The sequence below is a fragment of the Manacus candei genome, unplaced genomic scaffold (genome assembly GCF_025592945.1).
Source record: "Manacus candei isolate 608988 ecotype Guabito, Panama unplaced genomic scaffold, ASM2559294v1 h1tg000015l, whole genome shotgun sequence".
Classification (NCBI taxonomy): Eukaryota; Metazoa; Chordata; class Aves; order Passeriformes; family Pipridae; genus Manacus; species Manacus candei.
In genome coordinates, this window is record NW_026138063.1 from 11,564,811 (window position 1) to 11,590,467 (window position 25,657).

Genomic DNA, 25,657 nt, shown 5'->3' on the forward strand with positions numbered 1-25,657 from the left:
CCCTTTCTTTCCAGTTGGGCTTATCCTCTCTGAAAGAGAGGTACAGGACAGAATGAGAAGGCAGGGAGAGTCATATGGCTATAATACATTTCTTGGCTAATCCAGGCTTTGCTAATGTCAAACTCAGGTCTTGCCACCTCTAATTCTGATTGTGAGAAGGCTCTCTCAGATTTTTCAGGCCTTTTCTGAGCTCACTTTTTCTGAGTTGCCACTAGAATACCTTTTAAAACTGGGTGCAGACACAAGGTAATGAATACAGTGCAAGACAAGTATAGGAAGATGATGTATATTGTCAATGCTTGTCTCATATAAATGCAATCTATTTAATGTGTCTAATGAAACCCATTATCCTTTATGGGACCTGTGTGGCTGTTGCTGTGTCCCCGTGGGTCAGAACTGTTAAAGACACAAACCCATCCTTGTCACAGAAAGCCATGAAGTAAAAATCATGAAGGTTTATTTGACCTATACAGACATTTGGATACCAGAAATCTCAGTGGAAAGCATCATACACACATAATAATATCAAGACAAGCAGTTTCTACAAATGGTATTAGGAAACAGAAAGCAGAAAGCTAAAGCAGCAGAGTCTCCTGTATGCCCTGGTTTTATGACCTGGGACTTTTATTCTCCACTTAAATCTCCCAAAACACGTTCTGAGGACCTATTCCATGGTGTGACCTCTGAGGAATGGAGTGAGCCTGGGATCAAAGGTAAAAATTGTTCTCTCTGACAGTAAAACTGCCTCACGAGGTTATGACAGGAATTATATGGGTTACATATTGTAGGAATAATAAACTCATTGCTACAGTATTTGGAGGAAAATCCTGGAGAAGAGAAAGCTTTGAGCAGTTCTGTAAAGGTACCGCTTGGCTCCATCTGGAGGTGAAAGCTGAGATGACAGACACGGTCAGCTTGGATAAGCGATTGTAAGCAGAGCTGAAAGCAGAGCAAGAATCTGCTCCCCTGCCCTGTGTTGAAGATTTGCCCACTCAAGGCAGTCTTTCGCTGCTTCTCTTTATATTAAAAAATAAAGATCATTGAGGATGCGATGATTTCTGTGCATTTGTACCTTTGGGGTGGGAGGAATTTCTAGTCCCATTCTCCCTTGGTATTCCTGAAAGGTGCTCTTGGAGTCCTGATAGGCTTCTTAGCACTGCGAGAGAGGAGACATAGAGAAACTCCTTACAGAGCCCCGACCTTCTGCTCCTGGCAGCTTGTGTGATCCCTGATCATCCAGGGAATCCCTCAGGGGAACAGGAAGGTTGCAATCACAGTAAGCAAGCAGGGACAAATCCAACAAACCAAAATCCTCCACTGGATTGAAAACTTCAAGATTTCCACATTGGAGCTGTACTCATGCTATGAACAAACTGAAGCCCAGGGCATGAGAAGTATTGAGATTTGACTCAAATGCAGAACATAGAGCTCTGTATCTGAGCTGGGATGGTGGTTTGCATTGGCTCTGAAGGCCCATGACCGCTACCTTTTCCCTTCCCTCTCCAGTAGCATTCCTGCATTGAACTAGATCTGCATCAGAGTGCATGGTAACCAAGCTACCTGGAATCTACACTAAGACAATTTATAGTTGCTTCCTGCTAAGGCATGAACCAAAGAACAGAACTAAACATGTGTGTGCACCTGAGAGCTCTTCTGTGTGCCCCTAAGCAGTGCTTAAAACTTCCGCCCTGAAGAACAAATTTTGATTCTCTTCTCTAACCCCTACTTTGACAAAACCTGCCATGATACCTGCTTTCCCTGCAAGCCAAGGACTCCATTCACCTGCATGTCACTTCTGCACAAGCCCATTTCTCTTCAGTCAGGCATGACAAGAGCTGTAACTGTGCAGGGTGGATTGGCTGCAGCAGCTCCTGTGGGCACACTCACCCTCCTCCTGACCCCGTGGCAGGAGAGCGCTGCCCCTACAGCCATCACTAACAGATGGCATCTGCACAAGTGAGGAGGCCCTGCTGCTCGTGCTCACTGGGAGAGGGTGGTGGTGACCTGGGACACTGAGGCTCTGTCTCTACCTCAGCTTTAAGAACGAGGCTGGGCACTGCTGTTCTCACTCCCCTGGATGTGCTGAGCACCTGCTGGCATGAGGTTTTTCCTCCAGTATGTGGGCTGCTTTTTTGCTTTTTTCTCTGCTGGGTTTTTGATAACATCTACCTGGACAGACTGCTGGATGGTGAATGCTGATGACTCCCTGGAGGTAAGACTGGGGTGAGGAGAGCCTGATCACCAAAACCAACATGTCCTAGGGAGAGTTTGGTTCCTGGTGTCATTGCTCCACTCTCATATACTTTTTCCCTGTTGTACTGGATGAAAGTGGATGAAAATGAAATTAATTACTGTGGCAACAGCAGGAGAAAAGTGTTATTTTGTTTAGTTCTCTTTAGCAGGCTTTATTATCCAGACTCTGCTCTCATTTAGTAAGTTCAGAAAAGTTCTACAGGCTCTAGTTTTATATGTGCATGAACTTGAGTACAGTTATTCTGTGTCTCCAGCCTGCATGGATATTTTGGAGGTGTTTCTGGTTCCGTAGCTCAGATTTCCTGGGGGAAACATCCACCATGTACAACTGTGCTCTTTGTCTTTTTCTTAACAGCCATTGAGTTACAGGGCTAGCAGAAATTTGAGGGGGCCATGGGGACTCAATATCTTCTTGAACTTGTACAGACAGTAGCACTCTCATTTTAAAGAAAGGTATTGGCAAAAGTAAATTGCACATAAGGGAGAAGATTGCTCCTTACATGCAAGTTGTGCCCCAAAGACTCCAGGCCCCAAATCATCACTGTTTCTGCAACATTCAGTACTGCAAATTTGTAATTTTCTTCCCAGCATAGCCATCTATTTCTGCACATTTAAGGGCTGCATATCCACAGTGTGGGAATCTGCTCTCTGGCAAACTGGATATCTTATGCAGTGGAGGTGAAATACCTTCCAAGACAGAAAGTTCGGCTGAATATATCAGGAAGAAACTTTCTTTCTGCTGTTCAGCATAGGAAACCAGAAGAGCTCCTCTGCACTCAGTGATTGCAATGCAGCATTTAGATGCATCACATGAAGTGGTGAATTGTCTGAAGAAAGAAGGATAAAACTGATTATGAGAAAAACACTTTTTTTTTTTCTCTATGCCACAAGAAATCTTGATAATCTGAGTGTCAGTCCTACCCTGAAAGGTGGTTGTAGATGCTGAGGTGGTGGTCACAGATCCAATGAAGAGCAATTGCTGATGGTCAACATGTCTGCTCAGTGAGCTTTATCCAGGGAAAATAGTATGCACCCAGTGATGCTGGATGGGATTTCACTTTTCATTTGGGAGCTATTTCAGATTTCTTTCAGGAAGATGCGAATTGTTTGTAGTCGGATGAAGATATCAGTACAATCAGAAAAGCCAAGTGAATCTGATTGTGAGGAAAATCAGAAGAGGAAAACCCGTCTCCTGAGCAAAATGAGTCCAAGAAAGAACCAGTCCATTACCCTGAGGCTGTGTAACCTTGTCTTCTTGGCACAAAGGCACCTGCTGATGGGCTGTCCGAACTGCTCCATTAACACCCAGTTTGGTTATTAGCAGCCACTATTCTCACATTCCTGCTCTGAGTGTGAATACTAAATAATGGAGCAAAATGCCCCCAGCCTTAATACCTGACCACTGATCTTAATGACCCTAATGACTCACTGCCTCTCTACACAGGGAAATGCAGGTGGACTGTCCATGGCCAGAAAGGTCGTGGGGTCCACAATGGCTCTTGTTTTCTGCTGGAAAAAGGGTCAGTCAGGCAACTTTGACTCCAGGAGAAGGGAACTCCATCCTGCAGCAGGTGTAGCTACTGGTTCTTGTCTTGTTGCTTGGTTTTGACCCTGGCCCCCAGCAAATGGGGAGGATGAAGCCCTCACTGTGGTCCCACTGGAGAGGAGCAGCCCAGGAGGAAGAGGCCAGGGAGCACCAGGAGCAGCCACTTCCAGAGGGGCTTCAGGGGCCCTGGCCAGAGCTCAGCTCTCACAGCCTCTCACCTCCCCTTCAGAAACAACAGGTTATGGCCACACAGAAAGTGATTTAAGCTTATGACTCCTTGTGAAGTATCAAGACAAGGCTGGGTTAATTTTTGCAGCAGTTTGTACTGGAAAAAGCCCATAATCTGCTTCCCAAGGAGCACTCCCTGTTGCAGGTGGATTATAAATATTACCACTACTGTTAAACACTGCCTGTTTTACTCTCGAGCTGGGCTTGTAATCATCATATGTTGGCACCTTTTAACAGTGTGGTAAAACACTGTGACTAACACCATTCGCATGTTTGTCTTCTCCACTTTCCCCAGAAGGAGAAGTGTGTGCTTGTTCTGGCCTTTTTTTAATTTGTATGAGAATTATTTTAATATTAATTATACATTATGAATAGGATGTAATTATATATATTACAGTCATTATGCAGTTCATGTTTTACATGCATACTTGCATTAGGGAAAGCAGGTTGTGGCAACGTGTGTCGTAATCAAAGTGGGAGATGAGGAGTGTGGCAGAGATGCTTAACTGCTCGGGGAGTCCTTGGCTGGGCCCAAGAAAGCTGGGACACATTTGCTATGGGGGGAGAGAGTTGATGGGGAATTAGTGCTACCAGCACGGTGCACGTGGGATGGAGAAATCCATAACCCCGCATGATGCCCCAGCCATCCCCGATCCCCCTCCCCTTTCAAGCAGCGAGTTCCCATGTGCCTGAAGATTTGTGCTGTCAGCACAAGGGCAGATGCCCAAGGGTGGTTTGGGGGCAGGTTAAAGACCAGGAGGACCAACAACCAGGTGCACAAAACAGAAGGGAGAAAGAGTTGGTCAAGGAGGTTACAAGGCAGATAACAGAAAGCAGAATAGCTAAGCGGTGGCTCAGGGCAGCCACTCCAATATCTGTTCCCAACCCTCCTGCACCAGGCAATGAGACATTTATCCCTGGATGTGCACAGGCTGCATGGAGATGGGCTGATCCCTGCTTTGACTATGATCAGCACTAGTAGGAGTAGATGACAACTGAAACATCCCAAGAAATGCAAAACATTTATCAAGTTTTTGTTAGTCTGGGAAGGGAGTTATTTCACAAGCTAGACCATGATCATAATTGTTGCGCCTTAAGACCTCTGTTTTGCTTGGAGGCTGACAAAGCCTGGAATCCTGTTAGTCTCTTCATAAATAATTTAGAGGAAGATGCTGCTTGTAAGATTTAAAAAACAATACTAATGCGAGCAAGTAAGGAAGTAACTGACATTATTAGCTGAATACAGAGTAGTATGAATAAGCCTGTGGTGGTTTGGGAGGAACATGAAATGATACAAATGTAAGTGGAACAAAATGTAGTTTAATAAAAATAAGCTAATTTCAAGCACAGCCTGAACAGTGGTGAGTTAAGAAAGGAGGGGAGCTGCAGCTGCATTAAGAGGGCCACAGTAAAAACACATCTAATGCGCACATGGCAAATTGTTTTATGTGACACTGTTCTCTTGAAAAACACAGAAACAATGAAATCAGTTTGTTTTACCACTGATTCTCATTTTTTATGAGATCGTTCATTAAATATGCCCTGAAATTCTCAGAAATTTTAAGTGCTTTTTATCTTCATGAAACAAAACGTGTAGATTGTTTTCATTCAGATATAAATCGTATCTCTTTTGCCAGTCTGAAGTAGTCAGTAATTTTTACTTGCCTTTGATCCACAGGGCAGTATCACAGAGGAGCTGCACTGTTTGGCTCAGACATTGTATTGTGGACAAAATATTGTGGCTGGCTACAGACTTCAATACATCCTGAATAAGACTTTATTAGGTGGTTGAGATATGTTATTATCTGCTTTGTGATTTACACAGTGCAAGAAAAATTAATCTTGCATCATCTAAGCAAGCCTGGTCCCCTTTGCCTGAATGAAACTCATTTGATGGAAGAGTTTCTCCTTCCATTAACTGCAGTGGGCGTCACTGGCAGCAGTGGGCAGGCTGGAGTCCAAAGCTGCACTAACACTAGCTCTGCTCCTTGTATGAGCCATTCCAGGAATGTTTTAGTTGTGCTTGTTGCCATATTTGCATTGGTAATGAAAATACCTCCCATATTAAAGTGATTTATGGAAGGCTGGGCTTGGAATGGTATCTACGGCTTCAGGACAGTGGAGACGATTAGCCATGATACTACTACAGTGTGTGCCCCAGTCTGGATGTTTCAGCAATGACTGTGGCTTGGGCACGCATGGTCCCATAGCTGGCAGCACACCTGGAGCCCCAGGGCCAGGATCAGCGCTGGCTGCCTCTCATTTTCCAGCCAGTGTTTGTGGCTGAGTCATTTAGAGGCAGCACTGCACAGGTGTCTGCAGAGGGGCTCACACCTACACCTCTACTTTGCACGTCTCTCTTACTCTCTGAGCTGCTCCTTCTTGTCAGGAGGATGGTGTAAGTGGAGCATGGACAGCAAAGTCTCAGGTCATCTGGTCCATAGCCCTGCCCAGCTCAGCCTAGACAAGCATTTGGCAAGGAGAGATCAAGCCTGCTCTCAGGTCTCCCTGGTCAGCCGCCCCTCAGCTCTTCCCAGAAATTTTCTTCAGAATTTTTATTCTTAACAATAGGTAGGCTTTGGTTTTTTTTCCCTAATGTCTAGTCTGAATTTCTTTTCCTCTAATGTAAAAATATTATCAGGTACACAGAAAATATTGTAACATTGTCCTTGTCCTCCATCCTGCTGCTTTCTCTCTTTTTCAAGCTAAACACTCTGGTTTGCCATCGATGTAACCTCCAGGATTTCTGTTGAAGGGCTAAGCTGACCATCTGCTATGTTGGTGGATGTTTAAACTTTATCTTCTCAATCCACAGGTGAGTACAAAATGCCGTGGCCTGTGGTGGGAATGTGTCACGAATGTTTTTGATGGGATCCAAACTTGCGATGAGTACGACTCCATCTATGCCGAGCACCCTGGTATGTAAGAGTCATAGATGTTTCTACAAGTAGTAGGGACACCTGAGTGTAGACTAAAAGAGTATCTATTCTATGCAGTGACAGATAATTAGAGGCACGTTTCTTTTCTCAGTGAGGTATTACTCCCAGGGGAAGCTGGAGAAAACTTCACCCCAGAAAAAAATGTCATAGGATCTGACCCCATTACCCCTTACATTTCCATTCCTTGTGAACTAGAACGCTCTGCTTTTGTCCTGCAGTGAAGCTGGTGCTGACCCGAGCCATGATGATCACAGCAGATATCCTGGCAGGATTTGGATTTCTCTTCCTTGTGCTGGGATTGGACTGCGTGAAATTCCTTCCCGATGAGCCGCTCATCAAGCTGCGCATCTGCCTGGTGTCTGGAGTTATGTTGCTCCTTGCAGGTATTCCCTGCTGAGCCCCCATTCTTCAGGAAACCCTTTAGCAATGTGGGAAAGCACTAAAATCTTCTCTTATTTTAGGGAGAGAGGCTGGGGATTTTCTGTATGGTAAACACAGGGGAAGAATCTTTATTTGATTTATTTGAGCAATATAACTTCCTCTGTTCACCACCTGCCCCTAACAGCACGTAGTTGAGTTTATCTGCTTTCAGTTCATGTATTGACCAGGTGACTTGGCTCTGAGTTGACTGACTTCCATTTACTGTGAAGCAGTCAGCCTTGTTGATAAAGCAAAGAGACCTAATTGCTGAAGGACTAGAAACTTCTGGCATCCTGGTTCTGTTCCTGGCTCTGCCACAGATTGTGTGACCTTGGGCAAGTCACTTAGCCTGAAATCTCTGCAGCTGATCTCTAATAAAAGGATAATAACGTGTCTGTCTTTCCTAGGTGATAAATACCCAACTGGCTGAGATGCTTTGCTGTTACAGCTAGTGGGAGAATTTTAAATACAAAATTAAATATCTGACTAGGTACCAAATAATTTCATTTGACTTCATGCCAATATTGAGCAGCTACCTCTGTTCAGTGTGAGCAGATTTAATACATAACTCACCCAGGCTACTGGGAGTGCATGTAAAACACTTGGAGAGGTTCTTTTAAACATCTTCCATTCGATTCTCAAAGTTTGTGCGACAAACAGCATCAAAGTTCTGAAAATCAAAACAGATTAGAAAATTAAACTCTGGAAGCAACTTTACAACAAGTTGGTAAACAAACTGAGAGGGGAGGAGCTTTCTGCCTTTTACTGCGGAAAGCTGAGTGCTGCCAGCCGATGCTGGTGGTGTGTGCAGTGCCAAGCTGTGGGGTGCAGCTTCTGCCTGACAGCGCTGTGGCTGATATCAGCAGGAGCCAGGGGGAATCCGCCAAAGGCTGAGGCTGAACGGGGGCCAGAACCTGCCATCCATGGAAGGTCTTTCCATCCTGAAGTCTGACCCTGCAGACAATAGCTATGGCTTCAGATTTTGTTTGGGATCTTCCTGCGGTCCACCTGAGAGCTGTGTGGCACCTTGCTCCTGTCCTGCAGGTCTCCCAGGCATCACGGGCTCAGTGTGGTACGCAGTTGATGTCTACGTGGAGCGCTCCTCTCTGGTCTTCCACAACGTGTTTCTGGGCATTCAGTACAAGTTTGGCTGGTCGTGCTGGCTCGGCATGGCGGGGTCACTCGGCTGTTTCTTATCTGGGTCCCTGCTCACCTGCTGCATGTATCTCTTCAGAGGTGAGGAACCGTGGCAGGGCTGAAGCACAGTTCAGAGAAAGAACCATTGCTTGGGGTGTGCTACAGGTGCACAGGGTGGGGAAAGTCCTTCAGGGACATCCTTTGGGATGGTTGTTCATCCCCAGTAGCAATATTTTTGGCTATAAAATGAGAATAGTCTTAGGCATCTCTAGAAAGCAAACTGAGGTCTTCAGGTGGGACCTGAGGTGTAAGTATGACATAAAATGTGTTGTTATTGTGTCACATCTTGGAGTGCTACTTCCTCAGCATTATGAAGCTTTGCAGCTGAAAGTCACTAAGCACACATGAGCAGTTCCCGTTTCTCTCCCTGTGCCTCACAGAGACCAGTTCTGGAAGATTCCATCCTGCTTACTCCTCAAGGAAAGGCTATTCCTCAGCTGCAACCATCGTAACAAATGTGCATTTGCCATCCTCACAAACAGCCACTGCCAAAATGTATGCAGTGGACACAAGAGTGTGAGGAGCAGGTAGGTGCTCCAGAAAGCATTCTGCTTTTATTTGTAGTGGATTGCACAGAGACCCAAGCTCTTGTGGTTGTGATACGGGTGTAGTTACATTTCAAGGATCTACTGTATGCTACAATGTTTGCATTATGAGAGCTTCAAAAAAGCCTTCCTTCAAGAAAGTAGTCTCTGAGAAGATCTTGCTTTAGGGAATCCTGTTTTCTTGAGTGCTGAGGCTGCTTGCATGGACTGAAATAACCAACACAAACTCTTTCAGCATTTGTCTCAACACTATTGGTACAAGGAGATAAATCAGCTGTTCCTGAATCAGACCACAGTGTTCTGCATGAAGAGCCCCAGACTGGGAGATGGATCTGTTTCATGTCTGGAAACATATCAACAGAATGTACAAAGCAGAAAATACTGTCAAAAAGAGGGACTGACTGTCTGACCAACATCTGGACCCTGTGCACCCAGCATGGGGGTCTGCTTCTCTTACAGGCAGCTGGAGAGTTCTTCAGAAGATAAGAGTTGTATTAAGCATCTGACCCTTTCTTTGGTCCATGAACTGCTGCACTGAGAAAACACTGCAAATTCAGGTGCATTCTTCCCTGCAGGATAGAATCCTTCTCAGTCAGTGTTAAAATGTACATTACAGATGCTCTAAACTCACCGAGATCTGGAAATTGCCAGCTTCATCCTGCTTAGTAAAGACATTGCTTGGACAAAGAGAGTGAAGATCCAAAATCTGACCTTGTGCATGACAATATGTCTATATTAGCTAGAAACTAGGATAAATGATAGTAAAATCTGTTGTCCCTTTCTATCAAAAGATATTTAAATCCAGTTCAGGACCTACTGCAATCCATGCTGCCATAGGCTGGATGAGGCTGGAGCATCAGCCAGGTCTTCATTAGGGTGGGTGACAAAAACCCATTATAGTTTAACAGGTTCCCTAAGAATGAATGTGAAAATTCTTCCATGCCTTTAACAGAAAGAGAAGCTTAGACAGGGCTTTCTTAGAGTTGTTAGGAACTGTTCAAATTCAGTCCTTTCTACTGTGGGCACCATATCATAATGTCACGGGCACTGGAGGTTGAGAAAAGGCTCTCAGCACAGAGGTGTGTCTGCTCAGGGGCCGTGAAGAAACAACAGTGGAGTCTCAGCAGGGTGTGCACAGCCATGAGTACTCAGGCACCACCAGAGGTAGGCTTCCTCCACGGACTACTTGGTGGTGAGACTGGATTTTCTTCTCCCAAAGAATATGAAGTAAAACCTTATGTTATGTGGGCCAGAGGGGGATGGGATGGCTGAGGATGGAGTGGGCTATGTCTCAGATATCACCTCTGATAGCCCCTATGATGGAAAATGAGGGGGTGAGTCCTCTGATGGATTATCCTGGAAGCAGCATCTTGTGCTGCAGCACAGAACTGATCAGCATCGTTAAAACATAACCCAGTCCTGACACAACTCCTAGTCAAGAAGTACTCAGGCTCTGGAACAGGCAGGACAACAGCAGGTCTGTATGGCTCTGCTGCAGGCTCAAGCAGCTCCACAGGGCCCAGACCATAATGCAGCCATCTCAGCAAGAGCCCTCGTGGCAGCGCTGCTGCCCAGGAGAGGGAGGTTCGTGCCTGCAGAGTTCATGCTGCTTGGGTTGGCAGTTGTTTGTGTTAGTCCAACTGAAAGCAGGTTGTTGCCAAAAGATGATCTGTATTGAACAGATGTAAACACAGTAGGGGAAGCGATGGAGGCTTTTTTACTAGGTTCTGAGAGACAAGGAATACATGAGTTATGAGTGATGTGATGAATTCACGGATCTCACCAAGAATGCACAAAGAGATTGGAGGTGACAGGAATTTCTGCCTGTTAACTGCATCCAGAGCTTGGTTGTTCTTTTTTTTTTTTTTAAAGTTTTTCACAGTCACATCAGAAATGTGTTTGCTGTGGGGTTTTGGGGCAGGAGAGCTGACGCTGCTGATATGCTCTGCTGGGGCAAGGAAGCTCTGGGAACACTTTTGAGTCTGGTTCCTAAGTTGTGCCCCTGCTCCCCTGCTCCTTCAGGGACACACTGGAAATGAGATGGAGGGTGAACACACCCTAAAGGCAGAGCTGTGCTCAGTGACTGCTCCACTGCCCACATCCCCACTCCTGCCCAGAGAGGCAAATGCTCCCTCAACCTCCCCGAGGGAGGAGAGATGCCGCAGTGCCACAGGCAGCCTCAGCTCTAGTCACGCAGCACACACATGCTCCTGGGTAGGACCTACTGAGCAAAGACTTCATCAGTTGGACCAAAATTCTGAATCAAAACCTCCCCAGCCTATACAGCCAGCACGTTGTTCCTCCCCACAAACACTCGGGGACACCCTCCAGCCTCTTGTTGCTGTTTTCAATAGCTTTTTCTGAGCATGAAGATTATTTCTTGCTGCAAAGACTTATTCCTTGTTTAGCAAAGGATAAATGCAGATGTAATTGTAGATCCCAGACCATTGATTTCTCCTGTTCAGTAGTTGAGGAGAATTTTGGGCCTTCATCCTAGTGGTCTTCAGCTTGATTTAAGGTAGTGGGAGCTGTTTTGTGACTTGCAACGTGTGGGACACACCAAGCAGTGACTCAGTGGGCACTTTGGGATCTAATGCCTATGCCTTGATCAGGGGTGAATATAAAGGACTTGTCTCATTAGTCCCTGCAGCCCTGTGCTCCTTCTGGGGGTACACAAATAGAGCACATGCATACCCCAAATACTATCTTAACTCAGGGTCCATCCTCCTCAAATACACTTTGCATACAAAGAATATACATACAAATACTCTTGCATAAAAGAATATTGCATAAACACTTGTGAACCTCTCTTCTTCAGTATCTGTGTAGAATAAGAGTTAATTTTTTAACCATACTTCTATTCTAGCCAAACTCTATGATAGGTTTTGAGAATCCATCACCTGCACAAGAGGACTAGGAAGAGGTCACAGCAAACCTTAGGTTTGCCAGGTTAATGTTTTGTAACAACTGGTCCAGTGCTGCACTGCTTCATTATTCAAATTCCACTGACAATCTATCTGATGTTTTGATCAGGTGTTGTTATTTAATTGTTAATCCCTATTTGATTTAATGCTGACACTGGTTTCATGACTGCAGGATTCACTCCTCATTTGCTAATTACCATGTCACAGTGCAGATCCATTTTAGTTTAGTTGTTTATTCATTAGCAAGAAACCTCCCAGAAAGAATACAGGACTTATTTTTTCTTTCAAAATCACAACCAGTCCCTAAGGCTAAAGACATATCAGATGAACTCAGTTATTAAGGTATTTCCTTAATATCTACTTACATTTCATTCAAGCAGTAGCTGACTAGGAATAACAATAGACTGATTTTACCTTCCTGATCACCATTGATGACTTACCAAGGCTTTTTTTCTCAATTGTTACTTTCAGCTGAGGCCCAACATTTAATCCTTTAGTTCCAACAGCTTTTTAGGTTTCTCCGGATTTTAACTAACTTCCAAGGAGTATTTTTATGTGTTTGGGCACCTCAGTCTTCATTTCCCAGGGCATAGGGAAAGTCAGGGACTTAGCTGAGAGCTGGAACTCGCATCTTTCCTCCCTGCTGTACCTGCCCCATGGTGTCTCCTTGAACTGGGGCTTCCTGTTGTCCTCTTCATTGACAGCACACAGATTGGTGCAGTGTGCCAGGGATCCAGCTGATTGCAGGTTATGAAAAACGGTGAAATGTTGTAGGTAAGCTTTTCGTTGATTTCATGCCTTACAGATAGGTATTGATTTCCCATTTTGATACAGGCAAGTGAGATAGGTAATAAAACAATGACATCTGCAATGGCTGTCCTTTTCTGCATGCAACATTACATCCTCTCACTGCCTTGATCAGCCTTGTTCATAAAGACTTTTAGTTACCCTAGCAGTAATTAGGGCTCACTCGTATTGTGACCTTGTGAACTAGGCTGTCTCCTACTGCAGCTGCATGAATGTTTCCCAAGATAAAAATTTCGTGCCCTTCACAAACATTGTTATGTGATTTTGGTGTGGATTCAGTAGATTTGAACAATTATTTTCAGTAGACTGGAACATTAGTTCAGAATTCTACTTTTCTTACATATTGTAACACCAGTGAGATATAATAAATGTTGTTGCCTTTGAGTGTCTTGTCTTTCTAACCCACATCCAAGTTTTGCCCAGAAAGGTGTTTTGCCAAGTGACCTGCTTTGACTTCTGTGAGGAAAATCAGCACTCTCCTGCAAGGACACACAAAAGGCAGCAGCACAAACAGGACCAGCTCTTGGGTAAGGGGGAGTGATTTTGGAGGCTGTCCAGACCTTTGCTGGTAGGTACAGACCTTGGACACCAGTGCACACCTATAGTGATTCAAAGAAACCTTTGAACAATCTGAAAAGCACTTTTATTACGGCCGGGGAATGTGAAAGGGGCAGATGTTCTCCCCAGTGCACTCCCCTGAGCAAATGAATACCGTAGCTTTTTATACAGTTTGAAAGTAGCAAGTTTAAAATTATCTATACACCCACTCTTTTTGCAGTCTGCCTTATCTAAATAGACACTTAGTTTTACCTCCTATTCCTACCATTACAGAGTAGTTACATAAAGTTTTATCATTTCAGACAGTTCCAGGTTCCCCACCCCTCTCTACATGCTAAAAAGCCTTCCCGGTTCCCTAAGCTATTTTTATCTTAATTGCCCACAGTTTGGGCAGAAACTTTTAAGCAGTTTTACATTTTGCAAAGTCACACTTACATAGCTAAATTAACATAGCTAAATTTTATTTCATTTTCATTTCTATTTCAATAGCAACGGCTCTTTGCAGCCATTGACTTTATTCCAGCTCAGATACATATACTTAAAGTAATTTTGTAAAGTGTTCACGAGAGAAAAGTAAAATTCCACCAAGAAAGTGAGGTTTTCTCACTCAGCTGGGGCTGGACTCCCACAGTTTGCCCTTCTGCATCTGTTAAATATTGTGGGCAGGTGATTAATGACTGAAATACTCTGTTCAACCGCTGTTATAGGGAGCAGAGAACAATTTTCTTCCAGTAGCTTCTGGGTCCCTACTGTAAGATGCCTTTGAGCGAGGAAGAAATGAACCAGAATTGTGCCATCTAGTGACCTGAAGAGGGCGGGCATCTGTCCCCGGCCCCATCCTAATCCTCCCTGCGCTTAAGTCTTTAACCCATAATGCAGAGTCTTTAGATGACAATAAAAACCCCCGTAGATTAATGAGCATAACAATTATTTTCCCATCTTTCATGTCCAATCCTCCTGGCATTCCAGACTGATGCACTGTTATGGCTCAGCTGGCTTTGGTTTTGCTCTATTTTGCCTGAGAGCCAGTTTATGACTTTATTATTCAGCTCTTAATGTGTAGAGGTGAAAGTCCAGCCATGTGCCTCACCATGTTCCCTTTGTCTTTTGCTTCCAGATGGTCACCAAGCAATTAGTGCCTCTGTACTGCTCCCATTTCCCCCTCACAAGGCTTGGTGACAACAAGCTCCTCCACAAATACATCTGCCTTCTACTGTTTTCTGCTTTTTTCTAAAGCCTTTTGCCATTTCTTCTTGAAGCCAGCAGGAAGTATAAGTCAGAGGGTGAGTGGCAGCCAGAGAGTTGCAGCAGAACAAGTGCTTTTCCAAAGTGGACTCTATTCTTCCTCACAATTCTGGAAACATCAGCCAAACTGCATTAACTGCCCTCATTAAAGTCTGAGTGCTTATAAAACATAAATTACCAGGCAAAATCTCTGCTTTTGTAAGAATGGGAACACAGGTCTGGAGAAACCTTGTCCATTCTGCTGGAGCATTTGTGGGTAAAGGGGCAAGCTGGGGGAAGCAGCTTTCATAGGCAGCAGTAGGTCAGTGGGGCCACCCCAAATACATTTGTAGAAGGAAGGAGCCAATCCTCTTCTCCATTTCAGTGATCAAACCAAGGACCAGGGCACTGTCCACTTACCCTTCTCTTGGGGCGGTCTCCTTTCCCACCCCAAGCCAGCAGCAAGGTCAGTTTGTGTTCCCCCACAGCAACCCTACACTTTTTTGCAGATGCCTCCTGGCCTTCAGCAGTTTTTGGAAGCTCCCGTGGCTTCCTGTCATGTTGCACAGGTACCACAGCACACAGGTTCTCCCATGCTGGGAACTCCAGATGGAGCCTGATTTTGTGACAGCCACTAGCTCACTTTACTGCAAGCCACTTGTCACAATTTTGATGGGATAATTTGATTCCTTTTGTGAATAATTAAAGCACCGCAAACATGAAGCTGAATGCACTTGAATGCACACCAGCAGCAGGGAAACAAACCTGTTTCCACAAATGTTTCTGTGTGCTGAAAGCCTCGCTTGCCCTCTGTTGGGTGGCTGGGGAAGAATTTATGGCCTCGGGAATGACTGGTCCTGGTGAAGGAGGGATGCAGAGAGATGGAGGCATTGAAACCAGAGCAGTCCTTGCTTGTTAGCCTCTCCAGCCACCTGATTAGAAGGTGACATTCAATGAAATTAAAGGCAGCAATGTATTTAGAGCCAAGCAATGAATAAGCAGGAGGTGGTAATGTTTTATGCAGCACACAATGCAGACAACCTGTGGAGTTCACTGCCACGAAGGGGTCACTGAAGCAAGTGCAGTGTGTAGGTGGGAAGCAAGTGATGGCTGATTTAATGCCCACTAACAGGCTGTGCAAGCTGAAGTGACAAACATAATCAAATCTCATGCTTCAGGGCATAAATTGAAGGGGTTGAGTAGTGGAAGTAGTTATGTATATAAAAGGTCTGATCCTGAGAGGTGCTGATTACCTACAATTCATAGTAGTTCAGCCAGGAAAAGGACACTCAGGATTTGCTTGACTTCTCCCCTGGCTGAGTCTGTGTTTACTAATTTTCCTTATTAATAAACGTGGTAATATTTTAGCCTACTGGCACAAACATTCATTTGGCTACAGCAACATTTATTTCCTTTCACACAAGAGTCAAACATTAAAGCTGCTTCTAAAATAAGATTTTAGAGAGATAATTTGCAGTGGTGCTGGCAAGGAATTTTCTCTCAAAATATGCTGTAATTCTTTATCTGGCAAATGTTCTTATATAGAATCAATATGAGAATACGTAAGCACTTCAAAACCCTTAGTGGATTTATATTCCCAGTTTTCTTTCTGAGCAAGGGAAGTGGTACTAACCTTGCTCTACAGGTAGGGAGCTGCTCCATGAGCCAGGTTGTGGGCTTCCATTAATCTTTTGGGGTTCTAATCCATGATGGACCCAGCTGCCCAATTTGACCATGAGCTCATGGCTCCATGGACATGCAGTGCATGGTGTGACATCTACCTTTTGCAACAAGAGAGGTCTGACTGCAGCCCCTCAGCCTTTGCCACTGAGAGACCAGAGGCAGAGAGGTCAGGTAGGCTGAATTCAGCCTTCAGTGACCTGCCCATGACAAACAAAAGGAAATCTTTGCTTTCATCTGGAATATGGCTAAGGGGGAAATTCGGCATCTTTCCTCAGTAATTTGAGAACTAGTTAGGCTAACACCTCCTAGGAATGACTTATGTAGCACTGATCCTGCTTGGGCATTAGGCAGTCTGGATGACTTAAAGTATTTTTCCATTCTGTCTGCAGTGATCACCTCAAAGAAAATGACATCCTTTATCCTAATAGATTTCTGTAGCTAAGTATTAAATACCTAAGCCCCTAATTCATGTCTTTGGGGAAATTCCACGAGTGTCCTGGGCCATTCAAAGCCTGCTGGTCTGCAGTGCTAGGGTAAGAGTAGCTGAGGACAGTCACAATGGAATTAAGAAAGGCTCAGATGAGCAAATTCACTTTTTTTCTGTGCTTTGTAACCAGCTCCTGCCACTGCTGCTACTCATAATCCCTGCTTCTTGTTTTCTCTTCCCTGACCATAAATTTGCCTTTTGCACTAGACAAATCTGATATGCTGTGCTAAATATTTTAAATGTGGCAAACAATCCTTCATCATAGAGTGGCATGATTGCATTACAATGTATTAGAACAACATGACTTTGCCAGAGGGTGTTTCTTGGCACCACGCCGAGTGAAGGAGGCAGCCCAAGTTTGAGAAGTAGCTAGCAAGTCATTTATCAACATTCGGTCCTAAAACACATGGGGCTACACCAGCTCTAGCAGCCTTAGAGAGATAAATCTGGAGGCTGAGACAGAAACTCCAAATACAGATAGGCTTTGAGGAAGCTTCTTAAAATCCAGAGCCATCAAAATGTCAAGCTGAGCTCCTGTGACAGATTCAACACATGCTTTTGGCATTTGTTCTGTTGTATTTAGTCTCCTCTTTTAGGTTCAGATGAAATATGTGCTGCTTTTCAGTCTTTTGGCCAGCTTGTGGTAAGGGCTGATTTGCTCTCACACTTCTGTAGCGTGATGGAAGACCTTTGAAGAGCCAAGTGGAATCACTGGAAGCCAACATGTGGTGTCTAGAGCTTATTTTCCTTCATAATATCCTCATAGGATGGAGGCAACTCAGTTCCCCCAAGGCTGAACTGTGGGGTAGAAGAGGAGGACATCTCTGCAGTCATGCAGGGGCTCAGAGATCCAGAGAATGGGCACTGAGATGCTTCACTCGCTGGGGAAAAAGCAAAGTCACAACCATGCAGGAGACAGGCACGAAGAGCAAGTGGGGGGGTGAGAGAGGTGAGCCCCGGAGGAGGTGCCAAACCACTTGGAAACAAGAAAGGCATGGATGTAATTTTTGAAGCATGGCATCACAAAGCCTTTCACCACAAACTCCAGATACAAGAAGTCAGGACAGAGGCATATGGGTGGGTTTGGGGTGGGTCTTCCCTGTGAAGACACTGCCCATGACCACCCAGAAAGCAGGTAATACATTCAATACATTCTCTGGGAAGAGCTTAGGCTAATGACAGGACTAAATTAATTTTTCTTGGAGGAATGTTGTCTGGCCTAGCCTGATGGTGCTGCTGACCATATTCCAGGTCAGTTATAGGCGTTACACATAGTTATTATAGCCCAGTCCTTGGAAGGCTGGGTGCTCCTGGGGGAATGCTTAGGGTGGCTACCAAAACAAAACCCACCAAGACAAACTTTTGACGGATCTCAGGGTGTATCAACCAGTTAAGCTGCCTACTGGGGTGGCTCAAGTTAGGCCAGTGAAGTCTTGCCTGAGTGAGAAATGCAGGACACATGCTGGAAAGGGCTGCTTGACCCCAGTGCCCGTGTCTGCATGTTGGGCCACTGAGTGCCCAGCACTGAGGAGAAAGTCCCACACACCTCCAATGTGAGCCTGGCCAAGCACCTTTGGGACATAATGGACACACAGAGACGGCACCAAGTTCAACTGAATGTACGACTGGGGAAAAGTGGATGTGGCTTCAGCCCTCCAGTCCACGGCCTGAACACACCCCCAGGATGCCTGAACCGGGCGCCTCACTGTTCACCAGAAACACAGCCCAGCTCCCACTCAAGCCTGGCTACCTCTTTCTGGGTTATGGATGGTCCACAGGAAGCCCACTATGGCTGGCAGGACCTTGCAGCAGGCAGAGACAGGACTAACCACAAAAGGTGTCTGAGCTGCTGAGGGCGAAGACAGCCACGGTGCGTTGGCGGGACAGGCAGCTCCGCTGTTTCAGCCAGCACTGCAGGCAGCAGCAGATCCCACAGGACAGGAGCAAGGCCAGGAAAAACAACATCAGGAACCTAAGGCAGAGGCAGCAGGGGAGGAACAGTGCCATTACCATCTGCAGACAGCACTGACAGATGGCTGCATGTCTTCAAATTAACATATTCATTAACATCTTTTGCAAATAGCCATTAAATGTTGCCGTTTCCCCACCAGCATACTGGACATGATCAAAGTCTCCAGAAACCAATGTCTCAGGCCTGAGTGCTCAGCGACAAGTGCTGGCTGGAAATTCAAATATTTCTCCCTGAAATCATCCATCGTTTTTTCCCAGCTCAGTTGTCAGCGTACAGTGAGGAGGATATGGATAAATGATTCCCATTAGTTTGTAAAGACAGAACACAGGGACAGCCCAGGAGCAATGCTCTCTAGCTATCAGTCTCTCTCAATGCCTTTCTCTCTGTATATCCATCAAAGAATATTATTTGTCAGTTTTTTTCCTCTAAAGCAGATCTGAAACTTACCACACATACCAGCTGCTAAAATTTTCATCGCTCTGTCCAGTGCACCTAAAAAGGGAAAGATAAAAGGGACTTTCAGTCCAGTGTGAGGGGACTGTACCCACTCCAACACGTCTACCAACACAAAGAAAAGCATCATCAGAAAGTAGAAGACTGAGAGTTTTCCTCCATCAAGGGAGCCCTATTAAAAGTTTCTCTATGTAGATGGGAGCAGATGCAGATGATGTACGAAGCAGAGTGCAACTGGTTTGCCTTTCAACACTGGCACCCGCCACCAGCGTTTTTGCTGAAAACCCAAAGGGTTGCCAATCTCCATTTCCTCTTTGGGAAAAAACTCTAAATGGCCCTTTCCTGGAAGCGTTCATTCCTCTACTGTGCTGGTGTGCCAGGCAGGAGCACAGCATCCCTGAAAGAGCCCAGGGTGGAGGCAGCCACGAGGGAGAGAATGAAGCCACACTCACCTCTCGCCAAGCTCACAGTCCAACTCAGAGTCTGCTAACTGAAAACACACATGTAAATCACAGAGGGCAGATATGTGTTGGTTTTTTTACAATTTACCAGTACAGTCACTGTTCTTAGAGTGGGAAGTCCGAGAGGAAGAGCCATACAGGTGCTGGTCCTGCAGGGTTGAAAACCAGACCTCTCCCTAGGGACCATAAGGCTGAGCTCTTGCCTCTGTGGATCTCTACTCTGAACCAGCTCATATCAAAACCAGCAGATAACTTCACCAAGAGCTCAATAAATTCAGTAGTTTGCAGATGAAAGCTAGGTCAAGGAGAAAGCATTCCTTTTGATGTGAAAGAGGGAAAGACAAGAGCAGGGAAACACCCACCGGAATCAGAGATCTGTTTGCTGAACTGGGCTTTGCTGTTCAGAAATGTCTGCTGAAAATGTCCCACAACCAAATTCTTGATCTGTGGCTCATTTTCCATCAGCTAATTGTGTGTGAATGCATCTGTAAATAGGAGCTCTTTTGACCAGATATGTGCTGTACCAAGCATTTTCCTCTTTTCAGGTAGTGGTGGTGCATCATTCCCAGAGTCAAGTTTCAGGTATTGCAAATATGTGGACCTGAAACCTGTTTTTCAGGTATATTTTCTACTCTCTGCTTAAGGAAGTTTATTTTTGCAAGCCTTGTTGATCTTAGCCTCAGTTTCAGATCATCTGGGCAAAAAGTAGCCAGAGTGGCTCATCAGTATAATTAAATCAAATTCAATAGAGTTTTTGGCTGACTTGTGTTAGGTGCGTTATAATAGTTGCCCAATGTTATTACTAAAAATTAAGATCAGGTATAGAATTGCAATGACACTGGGAAGTAGAATGAACAAGACAGAAGAATTTAGATTTATTTATTTATTGGAAAAAAGTGCTAGAACGTAATTTGTAAATCGTTATTTTGGATTTCCCTCTGTGTATATCCAAAACATGTAGAGATTTCTGACTTTCTTTGAGTCCAACTAAAATGCTCTGTTCTGAATTATAAATTTGTATCAAATATGTAGAATTGAGAGATCTCATTTTACATTTCTAAGTAACATGACTTCTTTGGAGGCACTTTGTTATGCAAAGCTTGTGCCACTGTAAACAGCAAGAAATCCCTCCCCAAATCTCTATAATGTGTCTGATCCTGTGTACAAACTACCTTTCCATCCCTAGTTTCACCAGAGATCTTGAGGTATAGTAAGTCTTTCATATAAAGTGCTATCTATGAAATTTAATGAGTGGCTGAAATACAAATGAGGAACAGAGAAAAAGACAGAAGCTTCAACTCTTCTAGATGTGTCCTTTTAAAACTGAGCTAATTTGCCATGTCACACATGCACCCTGGTGCAGAATATTTTAATTCTTTTTTTTTTTGCGCTCCAACTGAGTATTAAAATAACAGGTCAAAAGCAAATAGGTGGTTGCTGTGATTACATATACCCTGAGTATTCTTCATGGCTGAATGACATCCTTTGGACTCTCTTTTATCATCCTTCAAACTACCTCAGCAGAGCCACCTTAGCATAGTTAAACTGCAGCAAAGTGCATCTGCTCTGAGGCAGTAATCTGTCAGAGCAGCCAAACACCCATCCGTGCTGCTGAAGCCCCAAGCTCTTCCATTTCAGTAGCTGTAGACAGAATAAAGAATTGAGGCAGTCATGTTTTCTCTGCATTAATTGGAACTGTTGTGAGCATTAAATCTTCCCCACATTCATCAGGTCCTCAAAAAAAACCTTCACCAAAAAAAAAGTAAAAATGACTGATGACTAAATTCCATAAAAGCTGAAATCTTCCCCCCAGAAAATTCCTAAAATCAGCCGGGTCCCAGTGAAGGGTTTGGTTACCTGGAAGAAGGTTAAACACAGAACTCCAGTTCCTATGATCCATGAAGTGAAACACAAAGCTCCAGGTCTCTGCATTACTAGTGCAAGACACTTTAGAAGAGCTTTGTTTGCAGCAGTGTTTTACCCTCTGTAATTTGGTGCTTTTAAAACTTCTCTGCACATTGTGCCTTCAGCCAGAGAACACGTTACCCAATGGCTTCCTGCGCTTCAGAAATTACCACTAGCCAGAGAGTTGGGTTTGCATGGACACAAACAGCTACTAGAAGTTAAAGGAACACTAGTTTAAGGTCAGCACCTTGCAGTTGTTTCGGTATTTTCATAGCTGTTCACAAATTCCTGCTGCTGAAGCTTAGTTCCATATTAACCCACGGCTGCATTTAACAGGACCTGCTACAAATAAAGAGTCACTGGAGTCCGTACTGTGAGGCCGCGCTTTCATTTCATGCTACCTTCAGCTGGAGTACTGGCATTACAGAAAAAGGGAAGCTACCTCCAACCATGTTCTATGCACTGTGCCTACCACCTCAAGTGTGCACCAAGGGTGAAGGAAACCCTTCCCAGCCAGAGGCAACCACCACCAGCACCCTAACTCCATTATACAGCTTCTGGAGTTTGGTTTGCTGGGAAAATGCAGCCAAAAAAACCCCACATATACCCAGTGATTCTCAGAAGGGACACAGCATTTCATTGTGCATTGTTCCTTTCATAAGGACTGATTAGATTCCTCTAGAGACATCCAGGTGATGTGGTTAAACAGGGGTAGAAGATGGTTTGCACCAGAGCTCTGATCCTCTCAGAACGGACAATCCTGGTTTGTTCAGCAGTCAGTAATAGGTTGTCACAGGAGTTTACAGCCCGTGGCTGAAATGCACCATTAACTACAGTTCTTCCAGATTTAACACAAAGGGTGTTGCCATGAATATGTTTAATCCTCACTCCAGAGTTAAGCATTATGTTGTGATGCCATTACTTCCGTAATGATTGACAAAGCCGAGCTGCTCTTGAGATGTACCTCTGTGGCTTTGCTTCAGCTGAAAGGTCAAGAAGTCTAACCAACTGTGATATACATACTCAACCAAGGTTTGTTATTTAATGTTTGGGTTTTGCATAAACCTAGGCCAAACCCCGGTGTTCTCAAATGTTTACTTTCAGCTCAGAACTAATGAAAGGTGAGCCTCGGAAACTATACCCTCTGAGAAGGCATCTCTCATGATTTTGCTAAGTGCATGTGCTATGCAATATAAGTGGTCAGAACATGCTGTCTTGCTTCAGACCAATCCTTTTCAGTGTTGTTCAACAGTAAATTGCCAAAACAATTTCTTAGCTGTTTTCTTAAAAGAAAAAGCTCCTGCAGTATAAAAATGTGCACAGCCTTGCTGGAAACTGTGTGACTCTTACAATTTCAGGCTTCAAAGAGATCATCCATCATTGAACTAATTTCAGATTTCTTCCTCTCACAATTACTTCCCTAGCATCATCACCCAGGGTACTTCCAATTTAGAGCCACCAAATGGATCACCCCCAGTATTTCGGGGGGCAGGTACATCAATGAGCTCCTGGTACTGAAAAATATCATATAGCATCTGTTCTGGGTCTATATCTAGAAAAAAAAAGGAAAGGATTGAATTCTGCCACTGCTCAGCTTCCTGGCTTTGAGGCAAACTTTGATTTTTTCTGCTGGTTAGTCCCATACAGAGGTTTCAATTTATGATGGCAATTTGTGAAGCCTGTCCCTACATTTTCTGTAATGATGCCAAGAGGCAAGAGTTGGCTTAAAGGGGGTCCATGAATAGCCCTGTCTTTTGCTTCAGGTGTGATCCTGAAATTGAAAAGAGCTGCTGCTTCAGCAGGAAAACTCTCCCTGTCCATGATCAGCTGAGCAGCTTGAATACATGAATATATAACACAAAAAGCCCTAGCACTTGCTCTAAGGCAGTCAGGACCAGACACCAAAAACCCAGAGGAGCTCTGCACAGGGGGGCTGTGACCCCTCCTGCTGTGGCTCCACTACCTTTGGGATTTTGCAAAACTGAGAGACCCACCTTCTGGGCAGCTCTGTGTCCAAGGGCTAGCTCCAATATGAGAAATTCTTTTCTAGGCTTTTTTTCCTGCCCCCCATGAGGAGATATACGCACATATACACAAAGGTAGCGCCTGTTCCCTCCTCCTCTACCTACTGGATGAAAAGTTTGGTAACTTTCCCCTCCTCATTTATATCCACATCATCTATGGAGCTGGGAGGCTGCTCCCTGATAGATTTTAACTCGTGGCCATTAGATTAACATTCTGTTATTTCCTCATCACCTTATGTCGTTGCTAGGTGACAAATGCATCTCCCAGGCAGCAACAGGGACTACTGCAACATAGAGCAATTTATGACTGTCCATTATCTCTTTGCTTAATGTGCCCAGTCCTTTCAATGGGAGGAAGATGTGCAGTTCTAGGATCATCCAAAGGGTGACTTTTAGAGTTATCACAGAAACCACCTCCACTGGGGGGCTGGCTCTTGCTAGGCTTCACAAAATTGGATGAGAACTTGTGACATGGGAGGAATTTGGAGAAGCTGATTTACCTTGTCAAGTCTGCCAGGGTCAAGGTGGGATTCAGGGTCTGAATTTCAGGAACTGAGCTCCAACTTGTATTTATGTGCATTAGAAGTGATGGTCTTTAATTGCTTGAGTGTCATACAATTAATTTCAGACATGCTTTTAGATTGAGACAAAGTTTCAGGGAACCTCTGGATTTTGGTGAGAGTGGGAGGCAATTTACTGGCAAACAGGAGTCCACACAGAGCCCCTGGCAGCCTGTAAGCACAGCTAGCAGTTTAAACCTGTTTTAAGTTCTTCCCTAGCTGCCTTCAGAGCATTTGGTGGCTGCTAGGGACAACTTTTGGGGAAAGCAACCACCTTGCTAAGCCCTGACCAGCCTCCCAGTACAGTCCAGAATGAGACTGTGAAAAGCTTTTTACAAAGGCAAACAAGGAGAGTGGTAGGAGGAGAGGTGGGACAGACACAGGGAAGGACATGGAACAGAATGGTGAATGTGCAGAGATGTGATGTGGAGGGGAGACAAGGTACAGGAGGGTGTCCCTGCTCTCTAAATTAAGGTCAACCGACAAGAGTTAACTAAGCACGTTGGCTTTTTTATGCTGTAGTGTTTTCACATCACCACCACAATGAATTCTTCCTCCAGTTCAAGGCTACTGGGATCTCTCCCCTCCCTACTCAACTTTGCTGCCATGGCTGTCTCACCTGCATCCTTGACATCTATGCTGCCAGGCTGCCATCATCCCTTCTGGCCTGTCCCGGGAAGACTCAGGACGTGTAAACTCAGTTTAGCCAAAGAGAAAAGCAGGGTAACGGAGAACTGAGAACTGAGTGTTGCCTTTCTGCAACAGGAGAACTAAAGCAGCTTTGGTCTCATCCTCACTAAAGGAAAACCACAAGGAGCTGCTCGCTCCCCATGCACACACACTGAGATGACTAAATCCAGCACTGGGGAGAGCTATTTAAGCTAATGGCCAATGCTGGCACGGGAATAAATGGAAGCAAACCAGCCATGAATAAATTGAGGCTGGAAATGCAAAGAAGGTTCACCCCATCCGGAGCAGTGAGGTTGAGCAGCAGCTTGTCCGTGGGAAGAGTGTGGGCATGAAACCAAATGGCTCCTGGGATGCAAGTCATCGAGCTTCCGCAGGAGATGTAACCACTTCAGTGGGACTTGCTGACCCAGGGAGCCCTTTCCCACCTCATGGAACCACAGCCATCAGTTCTTAGACCCTCAGATCCCTCCATGTGCACAGGAGTTAGCCAACAATACCCCAGGCTTGAGTGAGCGAGGAAGGATGAACACTTTAAAACAAGCCTTGGTAGAGCTGGCACAGCCTGTTGTCTTTCAGAAGGATTATAACCAGTTGCTGCTCGCTGATGAATGCGGCCCTTTGTGAGCCTGTGCGGGGGACGTGCTGCACAGGAGGAAGGAAAGACTCGGGCACTGATTTAAATGAATGCAAACAAGGAGGACATTGTTCAGCTGCATCCTCCTCAGGAGCAAGGCTTGGAGGCTTCAGAGGTCACCCCTCAGGTCTGATGCAACTGCAGTTA

The 25,657-nt window shown here is 44.9% G+C and overlaps 2 protein-coding genes across 5 annotated transcripts; one reads left to right on the forward strand and one right to left on the reverse strand.

Moving 5' to 3' along the window:
- Window positions 1–1,874: 1,874 nt before the first annotated feature.
- On the forward strand, window positions 1,875–13,243 carry CLDN16 (claudin 16). 2 transcript variants are annotated; one of them, XM_051782174.1, is made up of 6 exons: window positions 1,875–2,212; window positions 6,843–6,945; window positions 7,185–7,349; window positions 8,431–8,622; window positions 8,964–9,110; window positions 9,364–13,243. In XM_051782174.1, exons 1-5 carry the CDS (start codon window positions 2,099–2,101, stop codon window positions 9,101–9,103), a joined length of 714 nt encoding a protein of 237 aa, XP_051638134.1. In that variant the 5' UTR covers window positions 1,875–2,098; the 3' UTR covers window positions 9,104–9,110; window positions 9,364–13,243. The 2 variants fall into 2 exon arrangements, with proteins under 2 accessions (XP_051638134.1, XP_051638133.1); XM_051782173.1 differs by having other exon boundaries at window positions 1,876–2,212; window positions 8,964–13,243.
- Window positions 7,689–21,657, reverse strand: TMEM207 (transmembrane protein 207). Of its 3 annotated transcripts, none has more exons than XM_051782178.1 (5): window positions 21,555–21,657; window positions 19,689–19,726; window positions 19,231–19,275; window positions 18,641–18,783; window positions 7,689–8,056 (listed from the first exon to the last, which is right to left on the reverse strand). In XM_051782178.1, exons 1-5 carry the CDS (start codon window positions 21,627–21,629, stop codon window positions 8,049–8,051), a joined length of 309 nt encoding a protein of 102 aa, XP_051638138.1. In that variant the 5' UTR covers window positions 21,630–21,657; the 3' UTR covers window positions 7,689–8,048. The 3 variants fall into 3 exon arrangements, with proteins under 3 accessions (XP_051638138.1, XP_051638136.1, XP_051638137.1); XM_051782176.1 differs by lacking the exon at window positions 7,689–8,056 and adding an exon at window positions 14,830–17,692; XM_051782177.1 differs by lacking the exon at window positions 7,689–8,056 and adding an exon at window positions 17,580–17,787.
- Between the last annotated feature and the right edge of the window lie 4,000 nt (window positions 21,658–25,657).